This window comes from Aulonocara stuartgranti (genome assembly GCF_965226115.1).
Source record: "Aulonocara stuartgranti genome assembly, chromosome: 14".
In the NCBI taxonomy this organism is placed as follows: domain Eukaryota; kingdom Metazoa; phylum Chordata; class Actinopteri; order Cichliformes; family Cichlidae; genus Aulonocara; species Aulonocara stuartgranti.
The window spans coordinates 40031120-40050665 of NC_138950.1; the positions used below are offsets into that span (position 1 = coordinate 40031120).

General features: G+C 44.5%; 1 protein-coding gene across 5 annotated transcripts in view; it reads left to right on the forward strand.

Moving 5' to 3' along the window:
- The window catches only part of snx19b (sorting nexin 19b), a 52246-nt gene extending 33045 nt beyond the window's left edge, over positions 1-19201 (forward strand). For 4 of the 5 annotated variants that reach the window (XM_082504244.1, XM_082504248.1, XM_082504245.1 and 1 more), the window contains exons 12-14: positions 9256-9440; positions 9559-9646; positions 15357-19201. In XM_082504244.1, coding sequence (XP_082360370.1) covers positions 9256-9440; positions 9559-9646; positions 15357-15480 — 397 coding nt within the window. In that variant the 3' untranslated portion in view covers positions 15481-19201. The remainder of the gene's footprint in view (positions 1-9255; positions 9441-9558; positions 9647-15356) is intronic. The other variant, XM_082504247.1, reaches the window with a different exon arrangement.
- The last annotated feature ends 345 nt before the right edge of the window (positions 19202-19546 follow it).

The window sequence follows — 19546 nt, forward strand, 5'->3', positions numbered from 1 at the left end:
ATCTGTCAGGAACTGTAGGACTTCCCCTTTGCATTCATAAGTGTGATTTATTGTAGTTGTGTCTTAATTATGTGAATATCAGTGTTCGCTTGCTGAGCTTTAACCAGCCTCCCTCTGTTATTGGGGACTAGGCTAAGCTTACATTACCTGTGTTGAATTTTGCACTGTACGTTGAAAGTGTTCACTGGATTCCAAGTGTTTGAAATAAATTCACATTTTTCAGCAACCAGACCTTTTCAGCCTCATGGTTCCCTTGGAAAACATCATTCACTGATTCATTCTGCTGCTGGTGACTGAAAGCATCTGCAGCTTCACAGAGGAGAAAGCCTCTCTGTGGGGATGTCCATGACTTCCAGATTTCAGCCAGCTATTCTCAAAATGTATTAAAACAGACAATTTGACACTGATAGATGTTGATTATGTTCGACTTAATACAATTAAGGGGGGATGTGTATAAAGAATATAAAATATGTCACCCCCTGGTGGTGGTGTTCCTCGAGCCTCAGGTCGCCTGCCAGAGGCCTTCTGGACAAAGCCTGGATCTGCTGCAGCCAGCTGTCCGGGTTTGGGTCACAGCTCACAGTGCTCTCTTACCACTTTGGACTTTGCCTCCCACATCTGCTCCAGTTGTTCCTTCACCCCCTGGTACTTCCTTTGTGTGCTCCTTCTTGCTGATGTTACTGTCTGCTGGGAATGACACATCTATTCGAGCTATCGTCCACCACTGTGTCTGGCTGGTTGGCCAGCAGGACAAGTCCCACAGGACCTCAGCCCAGTTGTTCTCATCCACTTTTGGTGGCGTCTCCCATCAGAACTTGGAGACCTCTAATCCATGTTGTGCACTCTCCTAGTCTCTTGTGCCCCTCAGTGTATACTATAACAGCTTTCATCAGTTTATCTTGATACGATGTGCTGTTTAAACTCAAGAGCTTTATACAGTCTGCAGCCTGGGTGCTGTCAGCTGTGATGGACTTCAGCCTCTGCAGATGTGGTGCTTAGGCTCTGTGCTGTTGTATATGACTCAGTGGTGAATTAGATTAAGTGCTTTGGGTTGTTTCTGTGAATTAAAGTTCTTCACTCTTAGAAACACTGAAACAACATATTTCCTAAAATACCAAAAGATATTTTACTTATTTATTTGCAGTTTTAGCATTTTTGTTTGCAACTTGATGGCCTGTCAAAGTTAACTGAAGTTCTTACAGATGTAACTTGAGTCTTGTTGGAAGCTTTTTTTCCCTTCACAGTTATTCGTGAGATGTTTTTTGGTGGCTTAAAACAGCGAGACATTAGAGTAAATCATGATGCCTGGCACAGCGTCCATCCGTTGTTTCTGTGCTGCTCTGCACTGTGGTGCTTGGGCCTCATTCCTGTTTTCTTTTCTTCCACAGCTCTGAGGTTCAGAATAAATGTTGCATAACAGCGTCTGTTTGGACAAACAGTTAGTTCCCTGGAATTCTTAGTAGTAACTGAAATGCAAGTGAAGGAGGACTTAAACCTCATTAAACCTCAGCTATCCAACTTCACCTGTCTACTCCAACCTCAGCTATCACATGGACATTCAGTGGCATCCGCCCTACGCTGTGATGTTGTGTTTAGCTTTTACTTTGGCTTTAAATAACCTCTCCATCGAGTCTGGGTGGTGACTGATGGTGTTTCCACTCTGATGGTAAATCTTGGTCTTAAAGAGGTCAGGTCAGAATGAAAGAGGTCAGAATCTCCCAGCTAAACGCAGCCCGTTGAATCTAATCATCACAAGACCTTAAATGCAGCCGTAATGTGAAAGGCTTTAGGGAAATGGGATCAGTTTGAGACCTGTCAGTGCAAGACTATGCCAGGCTATTCTGATGACCTAAAGAGCTTCAAATCTGCGTGGGAATGCAATTAGGCATTGGTTATATTTAAAAGGATTGGCTGGTTGGAGGATATGATCTTCAGCATTAGGGAGGTCAGGCATGAAGACGAGGTCACAAAACATTGAACTGATGAAGTCAGGAGGTTAACCAACTGTTGGTATTTGGCCTTGAAGTTGGATGCATGTTTATGTAGTTGGGGCAAATGTTAAAAATCATCATTGATATATTAATCTGGGATTTGGGATACCACAGTGGTGCAGTCACAGCAACAAAGTTCTGGACTTTTACCATCTGAGGGTTATTTCTGACTCTAAGTGGCTCCAAAGGTGTGAATGTAAAGGGCTGGCTCTGAGATTGGCAACCTGTCCAGAGTCATATCATTGTCGTTATCACCTGTGGGACAATGTGGAAAATGTAAAGGGAATTAAAACAAGCCTACATTTCCAGCTGTTCTGGTTCCACGTGCACCAGTCAAAGGTTTGGACACAGCTTCTCATTTAATGGTTTTTCTTGATTTCATGACTCTTTGAATTCAATTCAATTCAATTTTATTTATATAGCGCCAAATCACAACATAAGTCTCCTCAGGGCGCTTCATAGATACAGAGAAAAACCCAACAATCATATGACCCCCTATGAGCAAGCACTTTGGCAACAGTGGGAAGGAAAAACTCCCTTTTAACAGGAAGAAACCTCCAGCAGAACCAGGCTCAGGGAGGGGCGGGGCCATCTGCTGTGATTGGTTGGGGTGAGAGAAGGAAGACAGGATAAAGACATGCTGTGGAAGAGAGACAGAGGTTAATAACAGATATGATTCAATGCAGAGAGGTCTGTTAACACATAGTGAGTGAGAAAGGTGACTGGAAAGGAAAAACTCAATGCATCATGGGAATCCCCCGGCAGCCTACGTCTATTGCAGCATAACTAAGGGAGGATTCAGGGTCACCTGGTCCAGCCCTAACTATATGCTTTAGCAAAAAGGAAAGTTTGAAGCCTAATCTTGAAAGTAGAGATAGTGTCTGTCTCCTGAATCCAAACTGGAAGCTGGTTCCACAGAAGAGGGGCCTGAAAACTGAAGGCTCTGCCTCCCATTCTACTTTTAAATACTCTAGGAACAACAAGTAGGCCTGCAGAGCGAGAGCGAAGTGCTCTAATAGGGTGATATGGTACTACAAGGTCATTAAGATCAGATGGGGCCTGATTATTTAAGACCTTGTATGTGAGGAGCAGGATTTTGAATTCAATTTTGGATTTAACAGGAAGCCTAAACAGGAGAAATATGCTCTCTCTTTCTAGTCCCTGTCAGGACTCTTGCTGCAGCATTTTGGATCAGCTGAAGGCTTTTCAGGGAGTTTTTAGGACTTCCTGATAATAATGAATTACAGTCGTCCAGCCTGGAAGTAATAAATGCATGAACTAGTTTTTCAGCGTCACTCTGAGACAGGATATTTCTAACTTTAGAGATGTTGCACAAATGGAAGAAGCAGTCTTACATATTTGTTTAATATGTGCTTTGAAGGACATGTCCTGGTCAAACATGACTCCAAGGTTCCTCACAGCGTTACTGGAGGCCAAGGTAATGCCATCCAGAGTAAGAATCTGCTTAGATACCATATTTCTAAGCTTTTCAGGGCCGAGTACAATAACCTCAGTTTGATCTGAATTAAGAAGCAGAAAGTTAGCGGCCATCCAGGTCTTTATGTCTTTAAGACATTCCTGCAGTTTAACTAATTGGTGTGTGTTATCTGGCTTCATGGACAGATAGAGCTGGGTGTCATCTGCATAGCAGTGTAAATGTATGCTATGTCTTCTAATGATGCTGCCTAAGGGAAGCATGTATAATGTAAACAGAATTGGTCCTAGCACTGAACCCTGTGGAACTCCATAATTAACCTCAGTGTGTGAAGAGGACTCTCCATTTACATGCACAAACTGGAGTCTATTAGATAGATATGATACAAACCACTGCAGCACAGTACCTGTAATACCTACAGCATGTTCTAATCGCTCTAATAGGATATTATGGTCGACAGTATCGAACGCTGCACTAAGGTCCAGCAGGACAAGCACAGAGATGAGTCCACTGTCAGAGGCCATAAGAAGATCATTTGTAACCTTCACTAAAGCTGTTTCTGTGCTGTGATGAGCTCTGAAACCTGACTGAAACTCTTCAAATAAACCTCTGCAGATGATCTGTTAGCTGTTTGACAACTACTCTTTCAAGGATGTTTGATATAAAGGAAGGTTGGAGATTGGCCTATAATTAGCTAAGACTGCTGGGTCTAGAGATGCTTTTTGAGTAAAGGTTTAACTACAGCCAGCTTGAAGGCCTGTGGTACATAGCTGATTATTAGAGATAGGTTGATCATATTTAAGATCGAAGAATTAATTAATGGCAGGACTTCTTTGAGCAGTTTTGTAGGAATGGGGTCTAAAAGACACGTTGATGGTTTGGAGGAAGTAATTATTGAAGCTAACTCAGAAAGATCAATTGGAGAAAAAGAGTCTAACTTAACATCAATGGTACTAAGAGTAGCTGTAGATAATATTACATCTGTGGGATGATTACTGGTAATTTTTTCTCTAATGATAAAAATTTTATTTGTGAAGAAGTTCATGAAGTCATTACTAGTTAACGTTAAAGGGATGGTTGGCTCAACAGAGCTCTGACTGTTTGTCAGCCTGGCTACAGAGCTGAAGAGAAACCTGGGGTTGTTCTTATTTTCTTCAATCAGTGATGAATAGTAAGATGTTCTGGCTTTGCGGAGGGCTTTCTTATAAAGCAGCAAACTATTTCTCCAGGCTAAATGATGATCCTCTAAATTTGTGACACGCCATTTCCTCTCCAGATTACGAGTCATCTGCTTTAGGCTACGTGTTTGAGAATTATACCACGGAGTCAGGTACTTCTGATTAGAGACCTTAGTTTTCACAGGAGCTACAGTATCCAGAGTCGTACGTAGTGAGGAGGTGAAATTATTAACAAGATAATCGACCTCTGTTGGGGTAGCGTTCAGATAGCTGCTCTGCTCTGTGTTGGTACAGGGCAGGGGTGTCAAACTCAAATACACAGCCAAAATTCAAAACTGGAACAAAGTCGCGGGCTAACATTAATATTTATTGAAAAAAAAATCTTCCTCCAGATATAAGAATGAATCTTTTCTTATGGACTCAAATAAGTTTTGCTGGAAAACTGAATATGGAACAAGCAAAGCTTAATACAAAACAATATATATATTAGCTGTATAATACCAGTAGGCCAGCTCTAATAGTAATTTGGTATGGCTTCGCGGGCCAAATGTAATTAGGCTGGCCCGCGGGCCAGAGTTTGACACCTATGGTACAGGGCATTGAAGATGATAACAGTGGGTGGATTATGTTCTTAAACTTAGTTACAGCGCTTTCAGAAAGACATCTACTGTGATAAAGTCTACTCTCCACTGCTGTGTAATCAATTATTGTAAATGTAAATGTTATCAGGAAATGATCAGACAGGAGAGGGTTTTCAGGAAACACTGTTAAATGTTCAGTTTCTATGCCATATGTTAAAACAAGATCTAGAGTGTGATTAAAGTGGTGGGTGGGTTCTTTTACAGTTTGCATTGTAGATTCTCACTGAAGGCATCAAAACTATGAATGAACACACGTGGAAGTATGTAGTAAACACAAAAGTGTGAAACAACTCAAAACATGTTTGATATTTTACATTCTTCTGCTTTGACTCCTGCTTCGCTCACTCTTGGCCTTCTCTCCATGAGCTTCATGAGGTCGTCTCCTGAAATGGTTTCCAACAGTCTTGAAGGAGTTCAGAGATGCTGAGCGTTTGTTGGTCCTTTTGCCTTCACTCTGCGCTCCATCTCATCCCAAACCAGCTCCACTGGGTTCAGGTCAGGTGGCTGTGGAGGCCAGGCCTCCATCACTCTCCTTCTTGGTCACAGAGGCCTCACACAGCCTGGAGGTGTGTTTGGGGTCCTTGTGCTGTTGGAAAATAAATGATGGGATGGCATGCGGCTGCAGGATGCTGTGGTGGCCATGCTGGTTCAGTGTGCCTTCAGTTTGGAATAAATCACCAACTGTGAAACCAGCAAAGCCCCCCCACACCATCACGCCTCCTCCTCCATGCTTCACGGTGGGAACCATGCATGTAGAGACCATCGTTCACCTTTTCTGCACAAAGACACGGCAGGTGGAGCCAAAGATCTCAGATCTGGACCCATCAGACCAAAGCACAGATGGTCTAATGTCCACTCCTTGTGTTTCTTAGTCCAAACATGTCTGCTTGTTGCTTTTCCTCAGTCGTGGTTTCTCAGCAGCTGTTTGACCGTAAAGGCCTGATTCACACAGTCTGCTCTGAACATGCAGAGATGTGTCTGCTGCTGGAGCTCTGTGCAGCATCTATCTGGGCTCTGATCTGAGCTGCTGCTAACGATTTCTGAGGCTCAGCAGCAGAGGGACTCTCGCACTTCCTTTCCTGGGCGTCCTCATGTGAGCCAGTTTCATCGCAGTGCTTGATGCGACTGCACTTGGGGACACATTCAACGTTTTAGCAATTTTCTGACTGACTGACCTTCAGTTCTTAAAGTAATGATGGGCTGTTGTTTCCCTTTATTCAGCTGTTTGCTATAATATGAACTCTAACAGAGCCCAGGCTTATCCCCACCTGGGTCTGTCAGACCATCTCTCCCTTCTGCTACACCCAATATACACACAAAAGATCAAGAGCACTGGGATTACAACCAAAACCGTGAGAACATGGCCGCAGGATGCTATTCCGATGCTTCAGGACTGTTTCCACTGCACAGACTGGGATGTATTCAAGGTGCAGGACACTGACAATCGTGTCGCATTGGACAGTTACACCTCCACTGTCTTGGACTACATCTGTTTCTGTGTGGACAATGTAACAACTTGGAAACGATTCCGTGTGTTCCCTAATAATCCACCCTGGATGACACACGGAGTTCAACAACTTATTCGAACAAGGAACAACGCTTTCAAATCCGGGGACCAGGAGGCATACAGTGCTGCCAGGGCCAACCTGAGAAGAGGCATCAAGACTGCCAAGCAGCAGCACAGGAGGCGTATCGAGGCCAGGTTTGAGAACAACACAAACCCAAGGCAGGTCTGGGAGGGCATCAGGGCTATCACGGACTACAAAAGAAGAACACCATCACCCTCAGCCGACAGTTCTACTCTGGCTGAGGATCTAAATCTCTTTTATGCCCGTTTTGACAGGGAGAACACCGACCCTGTCCTGTCCCCTCTCCCCTCAACCGACCCTGCTCCGGTCCTGAGCACTCATGAGCTGAGGCGTGTGTTCCGGAGCATTAACACCAGGAAGGCGGCCGGGCCGGATGGAGTGCTGGGCCGGGTGCTAAAAGACTGTGCTGCGGACCTGGCGGACGTCTTCACCTCTATATATAACACCTCGTTGTCCTGTTCACTGGTACCATCCTGTTTCAAAGCAGCAACCATCGTTCCCATCCCAAAACAGTCAAATGTCACATGTCTGAACGATTTCAGACCTGTGGCACTCACCCCCATTCCCGCCAAATGCCTGGAGAGACTGGTCATTAAACACATCAGAGCTGCTTTTCCACCATCCCTGGACTCGCACCAGTTTGCATACAGGGAGAACCGGTCAACCGAGGATGCGATCGCCACAGTGCTGCACACATTACTGAAGCACTTGGAACACAGGAACACCTATGCACGGCTCCTCTTTGTAGACTACAGCTCGGCTTTTAATACCATCCGGCCATACAAACTCCGTCCCAAACTCCACCAACTGGGACTTAACTCCTCTCTGTGCAACTGGATTGTGGACTTCCTCACTAACCGTAGACAGAGTGTCAGAGTGGGTAAGAACACCTCTTCCACCCTTGTGGTCAACACCGGTGCCCCTCAGGGGTGTGTTCTGAGCCCTCTGCTATACACTCTCTTCACCCATGACTGTATTTCCTCCTGCGCGTCCAATCTCATTGTTAAGTTTGCAGATGACACTACAGTGCTCGGACTTATATCCAACAATGATGAGACAAACTATAGGACAGAGGTGCAACAACTAGAGTCATGGTGCCACGACAATAACTTGGTCTTAAACACCAAAAAGACCAAGGAGATCATTGTAGATTTCCGGAAGAGGGGTCATAACAACCATCTGCCTCTCTTCATTGGCAGTGAGGCGGTGGAGAGGGTGAGCAGTTTTAAATTCTTGGGGGTAACTGTGACCGAGGACCTGTCCTGGGGCAACCATATCACCTCAGTTGTACGGAAGGCCCAACAGCGCCTCTACTACCTGAGGAGACTGCGGAGCGCACACATTCCCAGATCTCTGATGTTGAACTTCTACAACTGTGCCATCAGCAGCGTTCTGACGTATGGATTTCTAGTGTGGTTCCCCAGCTGCACCAAGGCCGATCAGCAAGCACTCCAGCGGGTGGTGAAGGAAGCTGGCAGAATTATTGGAACAAGTCTGCCAGAGATCAGTAATATCTTCCCCACTCGCTGTCTGAGGAGGGTGCACAGTATCCTGCGGGACCAACATCACCCTGCGCGCCACCTTTTCCATCTGCTGCCCTCAGGGAGAAGGTACAGGTCTATACAGGCCAGAACATCCAGACTGGCCAACAGCCTGTATCCACAGGCTGTGAGGCTCCTGAACTCTCTGCCCCCCTCTCACGGACAATAACCATATCCAACTTCTTAATAGCAATGAACTGGTCTGCATTGGTGCATCATATCTTTATTCTCTTCCCCCTCCTGCCCCCCCCCCCCCCCCCCTCTTTCTTAAATAGATAACTATCATATCTGATATCATATCTCACAGTACAATAATATTGAATGGGTTGCATTGTTGTATTTTGTCATGTTTCTCAGGTCTTTGTCTGAATTTCTACGAACATTATTGCTAAGGATTGTCTTATTGCATTGGAGTCACACTGGGTTAAATATGTACACTTGGGTTTTAAGGGGTATTTATTATTTTCTTCTTTTTTTTGGGTTGTATGGAAGCCCCAAACGCAATTTCATTGTTCTTGACAATGACAATAAATAAATACTACTAACAGTTGCCAAACGAGGCTGTCAGCTGTGCACCAACCTGATGGTCCCAACACCATTAATACATAACTCCATATATCTTCATATATTTGATGTCTTCAGTTTGTATCTACAATGTAGAAACTAGTAACAATAAAGAAAAACCATCAGATGAGGTGTATGCAAACCTTTGGCTGGTGGTGTACTTTAGTCACTGAGAGGCAGCAGGTGGTGGATGTGCGTTTGCAAACCTGTATGTTGCTCCAGTTCAGGACCAACACACTAACATGGGGACAGTGAACACTTTCACACTGTTTCTATTAACCGAAAGCTCTTTGTGTTTTATTTCTATTCATTTCAGATGGCTCGATGTGAGTGTGTCCAACCTCACATGTACCAGGTACTGGGTGGTGTACCTGCAGGTCATCCAGGAGGCTGTGTGGCCCGGTGGAGCTTTGCCAACTGCCCCGGTGTTTGAACGCAGCCAGCAGCAAAAGGATGACACCAAACAACAAGCTTTACGCTGTCTGATGAGACTCGTACCAGGTACGTCTCACGCTCGTTATGGCGCGATCCTTGAATCGGCGTCGTTCCTGTTACAGTATTTGCTCTTATTCAGTCAGTTTGAGTTGTTTTTACATCTCAATCTTTTTTCTGTGTCTAGATCTGGTCTCAGATGTGTTGGGCTCAGAGAAGTACAGACTCAGCTGGCAGACTGCTCTGGACTCTTTTCAGGACCCCCACATCAACAGGTCAATATACCCACTTTGTAGCGAGCCTGTCTGCCGTCAGACGCACCTCTTCTTCTCAGAAAGGATTCATCATAAAATTATACAAAATATGGTTCTTACATCAGATTCTGCTTCCTGTTGTCATGCTCAGTTTTTATTTGATTTCCTTCATTAATAAACAAAATGATCTATTTTCTGTGGGACGCCATATGAACGGTAGAATCAGCACAACCTGTAACAGCTCCCTTTTAGCTTTTTGTCTTTTTGTGTGCATTCGAGCGTCCACAGTTTTCAAGATATAACTTTTGTCTGAAGATGTCAGTAACAGCTCGAGGTGATTTAGACTGCAGAGTGGAGTAAAAAAGAGTTTGGCCCGTTCCTGATTTTAGATTTCCACAGCGCTGTGAAATGTGCATTCCAGTTATCACAATCGCGCGATTGCAGTTGTTGCTGAGTGACCCAACCAGGGAATCACTTCTTGTCTTCGGCTTCACAGCATTATACTCGGCCTTGGAGGGCATGGTCAGCTAAGTGTTTGAGCTTCACTCTTACTCCACAAGGTTAAAGTTGATATTGAAAAGTAAACATATCCAGTATAAAATATCATGAAAGGTTGTGGAGAGATCAGTACAATACTACAATACCTTTTTTTTTTTAATGCAGTGCCGTACGATGTCTCAATGCTGCCATAAAGTTTTGTCAAATCACAAACTGCATATGTTCAAATCACACGTTTTTACAGCGTGTCGAAGCCAAAGACTTCATCCAGTTTTGTTTCATTCTGGTTAATCGTCAGCATGTTGTGATAAAGACGTCATAAGTTTCAGTATAGCCCTCGCCCTTCAGGGCCAGTTCCAGTTTCCAACAATGGCGGCAGCTACTTAGTCTTAATATTACTCTTGTTTATGTTTCTGGGCCAAAAATAAACTTTTAAGATATTTTCAGGTGAGAATGTAGCTGTGCAAACTTTGAATATCTGCTTAGTTTATCAACACATCACGTTTGCAAAGTGCTCGGACGTTTTCAAAGACGTCTGGTACCCACCAGCTCTATAGCCGACCGGGAGGTCAAGGGTCACTAGAGCTGATGAGAACAGCGAACTCTCTGCACATCATTTTCTGACCCCTTGTGTTCTTTGGCTACTCAGGTTAAACATGATATACGAGTCACTCAGATAACTTAAAAATGTTGTTGTTTGGCTTTTTCAGTGTTTTATTTGTTCCTGGGTAAATCGGTTTGGCTGAGGTTAAAGTTTTCACACAGCTGAATAAACGTCAGCAGACAGCTGATCATCAGAAGTGTGAGACGGTCGAAAGTTTACTCCAGTGTCCTGTTATATTTTAGATAGCAAGGAGTTTATTAAAAGTTAATAAACTATCATCTGTTTTTATTTTTAGTGAGCAGCTTAAACACTTCCAGCTGTAAGCTAATGATAGTTATATAAGAGCAGATGCTGCTGGTGCAGTCAGCTGGACGTTTTACGTCCAGTGGATGATGATCTGATTAGTCGACTATCAAAATAATAATTTGTGGCAGCCGTAGTGTGTACTGTTTCTAACAAAGCCACATCTCCACACTGACTCTTCTTTTATATGTCACCAAACCAACTGGCATATCTGTAAATGAAGATGATATAACCGTGACTGGGTTAGCTTTACTCACTGCAGGTGGTAACTAGCTGCTCTTGCCCCCTTCCAGATCATTTATTGTTCCACAGTCAGAACAGCGACCTTCCAGTTTCGGTGTGGAATCAGTGGACCTTTAAATTGAAAGCTGCTATCTTTATGCTGTTTATGAGCCCGCAGGGAGCGGTCTCATAAACAGCAGTCATACTGGAAGGTATCTGGACATGTCGAGGAAATCATCCAAATTTAAATCAGGTGTATTGTTTTATTGTTATGGGAAGACCCCTGGGACTTTTATCCACATGTCTCATATTATTAACTTCTGCTGCTTGCAGACATTTGAGACTTTGCTGTAATTTGATTCACTTCCACTCGTGCCCGTTAGTGTTGCCGTTTAGTTAAGTAAAAATAGAAATGGACAAACAGTAAGTGTGACATACACTTATTTAGTCTTTAGCAAACTAGCAGCATGAGATTGAGGTGTGATGACCTTACACAATATGTTCAGATGGATTACCAGGAAACGTTAAAACCTTCCCTTCCTTCAGCTCCCAGCAGGTTTGACAGTAGATGTGTGTCAGTGCTGTAGCAGACATTTCTCTAGCTCTGACCAAAAACCTCATAAACTGACATTTTATCCCGCTTCTCTTGTAGCTCCTGGCATTCTGACACTTCAAGCTGAGATGATGTACTTTGTAAATATGTAGTGTGCTAAATGTGGCTATGCTAGCATTGTTATGATAGGATGCTTATGATAACATTCATCTCAAAGCACCGCTGTGTCAGAGTAAGTCAGGGCGGTGATAGATACTCATTTTTATTTTTGAAAAGCCAGTCACCAAAAGTGTGTTTCCACAAACTGGCTGCAATTCTTTGCTTTGTTTGTTTGGTAAAGAAAAGTAAATTCATAATTAGATTCAATCGTTTTTGGGCTTTTCTGCTGCTGATAAAGTCCAGAGAGATTTTGAATCGGAGAGAAGAAGAAAATTCCAGTAATACCCAAAACTAATCTGACAAAATCAAAGCATTTTCTTTTCTTTTTAAAAGTGTATTATTGTTTACTTATATTTTTCCAGCAGTAAGAGTCTATAAACCCTAATAAGCTCACACGCACCTCCACACAACCTGGTGGGAAGGAGGCGTCGACACTGTAAGAGCAGGCTTCAGCCGGCCTGCTGCCTGGTGTTGGCACGTACTGGCCGTCACACAGACCTGGCAGAGAAGAGGAACAGCAGACTAAGACAGCCATGATGTAATCTGGTCCATAAGTTTTTATAAACAGCAGAAAGAAAGAGAGCAGCTGACAACAGAAAGCTCCTGATTCTGCCGAGTACTTGGTGCGCTCTGATGGACACGCCAGAGACAAACAGGTGTATCTGATCAGGTGGGCAGTGAGTGTACGTGCTCAGGTGCACAGACACAGAGGCAGGCTCACCTGGAACGATGCAGTACAGTAAACTGTAGGTCGAAGAGGGTGTAACAAACAAACAGTGCAAAGAAGCAGCCGCGTCCACATCATGTGATGTTTTTACCTCTTCAAAGGAGGGAAAACCTTCTGTAGCTATTCTGTGTGTGTGTGTGTGTCTGTGTGTGTGTGTGTGCGCGTGTGTGCGCGTGTGTGCGTGTGTCTGTGTGCGTGTGCGTGTGTGTCTGTGTCTGTGTGCGTGTGTCTGTGTGCGTGTGTGTCTGTGTGTGTGTGTCTGTGTGTGTGTGTGTGTGTGTGTGTGTGTGTGTGTGTGTGTGTGTGTGTCTGTGTGTGTGTGTCTGTGTGTGTGTGTGTGTGTGTGTCTGTGCGTGTGTGTGTGTGTGTGTCTGTGTCTGTGTGCGTGTGTCTGTGTGTGTGTGTGTGTGTGTGTGTGTGTGTCTGTGTGTGTCTGTGTGTGTGTGTGTGTGTCTGTGTGTGCGTGTGTGTGTGTGTGTGTGTGTCTGTGTGTGCGTGTGTGTGTGTGTCTGTGTCTGTGTGCGTGTGTCTGTGTGCGTGTGTCTGTGTGTGTGTGTGTGTGTGTCTGTGTGTCTGTGTGCGTCTGTGTGTGTGTGTGTGTCTGTGTGTGTGTGTCTGTGTCTGTGTGTGTGTGTTTGTGTGTGTGTGTGTGTTTGTGTCTGTGTGCGTGTGTCTGTGTGCGTGTGTCTGTGTGTGTGTGTGTGTGTGTGTGTGTGTAAAATCTGTCTTTTTTGAAGTGCCATTATGCTCACAGACAGTGTGTCTGCCGTCACTTGAGCGTACGATGTGTGCAGGAGCACTTTAACTCTTCCAGAGATGACGTGACAGCAACTCTAACAGGCGTCTGAGGGGGAACAGTGAAATACAGTCAGTCCAAGCTTCCCTCTGGATGAATGGTTACAGTCTGAATCTCGATGTGGACTTTGAACTTGTCCCGCTGTGCCCAGCAGCTCTGCTTTGCTTCCTCATCTGTTTATTGTTGTTTATTTCTGTGGTGCATTCACATAATTCTTTAATTATCTGCATCCAGCTGTTTGCTATCATTTCCAAACATTGTGCCACAGGTTGATTGGAACTGGCACCGCACCTGCAGGGTTTTGGGTAAAGGGCGCTCTGTTAAAGAAAAGTTTCAGTCAGGCTGCTCGTGGATTGGGCTGAACCACAAGTGAAGACGTGTCCACCACAGTGTGTTAACACGAGGTGGTAGACCACTGCAAGGAGTTAGTTGTGTGAGGAAAACAATGAAAATGTGGCGTGCTTTTTTTTTAAGGTATGTTAAGATTGCACAAACTATACTGAAAACCCATCACTACTGTGTTGAGCTGCTTTCACAAATGTACTAATGTAACCTATTCTAGCCATAGCCGTCGTTCTCCATCCATTATCTTAACTATATCCTATCATGGCTGTCACTGGGAAAGAGGCTGGAGGACACCTCAGACAGGCCGTCTGTTCAACGGTAGGGCTAAGACTAGACTTGTAGTCAAGACCGCCTAATCCGAGACCAAGACAAGACCAAGACCAAGTCGAAACGAGACCAAGACCGGTCTTGAGACATCCAACTCTAGCTAAGACGGAGGCAGCACATCATGCCACCATCTAAAGAAACTGCTAACAAACCAAGTAATTAATCTCCATCTGTCTGCAAAGGGTTGCAAAGTCATTCCTAAGGCTTTGGGACTCCATCCAACTACAGGGCCGTTATCCACAAATACAGAAAACTCGGAGCTTTCGCAGGAGTGGCTGGACTACCAGAATGACTCCCAAGAGCACACATTGGGGTGGCTGTAGCTCAGGTGGTAGAGCACGTCAGCTACTAACCGGACGGTTGGCGGTTTGATCCTAAATATCCTTGGGCACGATACTAACCCCATATTGCTCTCCGATGCGTCCATCGGATGAATGTGTATGAAGTAAGCACAGTTAGAAAAGAGTGAAGCTTGGGTGAATGAATTAGTTGTATAAAGCGCTCTGAGTGCTATAGCTATATAAGAACCAGTCCATTTACCATTTATATGACTCATCCAGGAGCTCACAAAAGAATCCAGAAGTAAATCTAAAGGACTGCAAGCCCTGCATATCTGTCTCAGACTGGGCCAGAAAAAGGAGAAAAAAGCCAGAAAGCACCTCGGTGACCTTGAACGTGACGAGACAAATGTTGAATAATTAAACCAACACTGACGCTCCAGTGCATTTGGGCGGTGATGCACACAGGTGTGCAGCTGAAGTGAAGTTAACTGATGACAACACTGTTACCAAAAGTGCAACACAAAGTTACAGAAGCATCATTATTAAGCTTTCTTACTTGTGCCACCTCATTTTCACCACGGTGTGCAGTTAGGTATGAAACGGTTGCAAACACTGACCCTGGGACGTGTTCCTGCTTTTAGACAGATATCCTGTTGATGCTTCCCTAACAGAGCTGTGATGAATCAGGATGTATCAGCGAATGTTGTTGTTTTGAACTGGAGAATGGGTTAGCTGTCACACAGTGACGTATGCTAAATGCTATAACAAGCTCAGATGCTGTATCCTAACACACTCACCAAACAGCTGTCTAAATGAGTGTGTTAGTAAAGAGCAGCGTCTAATCGCACAATACTAACACTCTAACAGGTTGGTGACGCAGGCTGTTTCATGTCATGTTGGTGCTGTGTTCCCTCAGACACCTGGTGTACTGCATATTTGATCTGCTGCTGGAGTTCCTGGTTCCTGAAATACCTGAAGAAAACTTCCAAAGAAGCCTGCTGCAAACGCTCTGCAAGAACCCAGAGAAGCTACTGGCCTGAGGAGACGCATGTAAACCCACCTTCCATCATCTTAGCTCGTCTCATCTACAACTCCCAGCAGTGTGAGGCTGATATCATGTTCTGCACTGAGAGTGAGGGGCTGATTTTGGTCACCCTGACTCCGGTCCACTGAGATCTGTGTCTAATTATGTGTTGATGTAGTGACATACGATACGATGTTCTTGAACATGGTGTCCTGGACACACACTACATTTGAAACAGATGTGATTACATGAGAGCACCTGGTGTGTGTTTGATCTCACGGTGCACTGTTCAGATCTAAAGATGTGGTAAAGCCTCCTGCGATATCCACTTCCAGCCTCTTCCTGTCTGCTAAACACCCCAGATTTCATTAAACTCCCTTCAGATGGTCTTCACACCCTGCCCTTGTTCCCCTCCACGGTCTTTTGGTAGAAAAGCTTAAGAAGCAGGATTGCTTCGTCCTTTTCCACTTGAGTCTCACAGCGCTCTCAGAGTCGCTGTATCAGCTCGTTTCTGACTCATCCTTCAGTATCGCTCCGGATCTGTGCAGAGCCACACATGTGATTGTTACGTTACACATCTGGATACAATCTAACCTCTGAGTGAGGTGAAGGGTTGGACAGATGATGTTTTACGTCACAGTCCTTTAACAGTCGATGCCTGCATAACATAAGAGGAGTCGGCACAAAGACGGAAGGAAGAAATGAAGGATGTAGGAAGTGTCTTGGCCTAGATCCATTTTAATGTCTTGCTTCAGTCTTTGCTTAAATTGCAGAGCTTGAATTACTAATTAACCAGTTTTCCTAAAGAGTTGATACAATATTTCATTACTCACCTTTTCCTTTGATCTACGTACGCTGATGACTGATGAGTTACCGCTGCACTGAGGCAACAGGTCTGCACTTGTTCCCAGCCTGTCAGCATAAACAGAACAAGCTGTTTGCTGGGTCCATCGTACTGCTGACAGTTGATTTTCCAAAAGCAGAAGGTCAGTAAACACTGACCGCTGTGTATTTAAGGTCATTCATTCTCTGGATGAGGATGTGCCAGCTGGTAGATCCCGTCTTTATGTGTAGGGTGTCCAACGTTGCTACACAGGGTTGAGGGTTGTCCAAAGTTTAATGTCACCTCGGTGTCTGGTGAGCATCCTCGCTGTGACTCCTTTATGTACCGTCACACTGAGCTATTTCACAAACTGTGCACACGTAGGTTTCCTTCTTTGTAACGACAAACTCTTCAGCTGTGATCAGCCAGCAGGTGTACGCTCCTCAGGTTGGCTTTAAAGACGTAAATGGTGTTTTGCTTTGTTCATCCTGATCACAACTTAAAACGTAATAAGTGTGCAGTGTCCTGTTTTTGTAGTAAGTTGTGTCTGGTTTCAAAACGTCTACATCCACCAAAACTGCAGTCTGAGCAGGTTTAAAGTGTAGATACAGTTCATTATACTCCCTGGAGGTGTAACCGTGTTTAGCAATGTTCATCAAATAACCTGCAGCAGCTCATCGTGCCTCTCACATCAGCTGGTTTCCATCCATAGTGACACAAGTTCTTTGAGAAGATCAGTGAATAAATGCTGTTTACTGCCATCATCTGTCACACAGATGATGGACCTGTGGAGGTTTCCTGTGCTGTCTGACTGCAGGTCCAAGTTCTCCAGGCTGTGCTGTCAGAAGCAAGTGATGACACAGCTGATTGCACCTCTCAAAGCTCAAACAGAAAGTTGCAGCTCGGTCATCGTCCACACAGATGCAGCTAGTTTCGTCTGTCGTGGAACAAAAGTGATTCTTTGCACTTTGCTGTGTTTTCTGTGGAATGGGGCTGAATCAGTTACAGCGACTAAAAACCAAACTGATCAACGGCAACAGGAAACCCAACTAATGTTGTGCAGCTCCCCTCCCACCACCGGAACAGCTGTGACTCATCAGGGATGTGGGAACTGGACCCGTGGGGGTTTCCTGTGGTGCCTGTGTGCAGGTATTTGGTGCTGTGGGTGCAGATGTTCAGTCAGATCTGTGAAAGGTTGGAAGCTCGGCTCCGTGTTTAGTGTTGTCCTGCTGACAGTGCTTTTGCCATTATAGATTAGCTGCTCTACATAATACCCATATGGATGCTGGGAGCCTACAGAACAGCGCACTGTACAAACATCATCAGTTTATAGACTTCAGCAAGTTTCATTTTTAATTTTCAGGGACTTTCTATTGTGCACTCTGAAAATGTTCATAAAGACGCTTCTTGAGCTAGTATATATGACCATGAAGTGATGCTGGTAACCCTCCCCTGAGAGCTGCAGCACATGGTCTGCAGTCACTTTGAACGTATTGTTGAACGTTCTGGCGCCTTTAACGGGCAGCCTTAGCGTCTCACGATCACATAGAAAATGTTAGAGTTTCTCAGCGCGTCCTTATGAGCAATGTTACGGCGCTTCATTTGTTATTAGCGTCCCGTCTTATGTTGAGCACATCAAATGTGACTGAATCTGCACATTCGCCCTGTTACAAACTGAGATGTTGTGTTTTGCACTCATGTCCTTGTATCAGTCTTGTCTTAACTTCCTGTCTTTCCTTTCTATGATATTAGTGTGTCACTATTATTTATCTGTGCCCATAAAATCGAGACAGATGTGCCAGCGACGGAGACGACAGGCCTCTGCTCTCAAGTGCTTTTATGTCTCTGTGCTGCCTTACAGTGTGACTGCAGTGGACCCGTGCCTCAGCACAGCCCCCCGTGCTGAAACACTTTACAGTGTCAGACTCTGACTGCTGTGAAGGATGGACAGCATATTATCTTCCTGCTGTTGCTGCAACCGTGACAAAACTGATCAGCGTAATTACAGACTCTTCTTTCTCGTTGTATATGCTTTATCATGTTTTATTATGATTTTACTAAACCAATATGTCCAATCAAAACAAGCTCAAATAACATTAATGTTAGCATGTTAGCCATTTGTAGGTAGTTAGCAGCTATTAGTGGTGTAACGTTTACAGCAGCTGGTCCAGCGCAAGAAAAGCGTTTCTCTAAGAATGAAGACGTGCTGTTCTACGTGGCAGTGATGGTAGAATATCTGACATTAAACTGAGTACATGTGCAGAGACGTCCTGATGTCTGCCAGCTACACTGTTCCTCTAACCCCTGTAAGCTCTCAGCCATTCACAGAAAGCATTCTCTCAAAGCTTACTGCCAGTTTTCTCAAACAAATGACTACACGCTGTGGGCTTTACAGACATGATGGTAAATGAGACATTTTTCCCAATAATGAAAGGGTTAGGAAACAGGAAGGTCCTAATATGGTCATCTGTGAGCACAGCAGCCAAATTCCCTGCTTCAGTTCCTGAGGGAAGGTCGGTTTGAAAGGTTTGTTTCATGCAGATGATCTGTGCTGTACCGAGGCCCAGTATGAGCTAAATATGGCTTATTTTAAACTGTGAATCATGCAAAGCTACGCTAATGGAGTCTGAGAAATACAACATGAAGCTGGAAACAAATAGGCCTGCTTTACTCAGTAGTAGATGTGAGACATCATCTTTGTATTGCGTTAATGCCAACATATACAGCAAAGAGCCACATTTTTGTAAACCGCAGACACTAATGCGTTATGTTCACCTGTGTGACTGCTCGGTTCCCCTCCTCGCTGTTTGTTGCCCGTCTGCACCAAAACTTGTGACCGTGTGCTTGTGCTGTCTTTGTAAACCTTCACATTTAAAACAACAATAAACTGACTGATTCTGAGCTGTTAAATCTGCGACTGTTGTTCACACTCATTATTTTCTTGGACCCAGGTGGAGGTGACGCTTTTTACAACAGACCTGTGAGCGTCGTCTTTTATGAGATTTTCTATTACAATAGACGTTAACTGTCTCCCCAGAATTCTGCCTGCAGTTAAATATGTTTTCCATAGTGTCTTTATCCCCCCTGTTGTGGCCATTTTACTTTCTCTGTCCTGTAAGCACCCCGGTGATTTCTAATAGCCCACAGTAAAGATCATAGATGATTCTTTTAAATCGGATTACTTTCAGTTAAATCTAATATTTCACTGCTCTTCTGTCCTCATGCAGTCGCTGTCACACAGTCCCCAATCAACATCCAC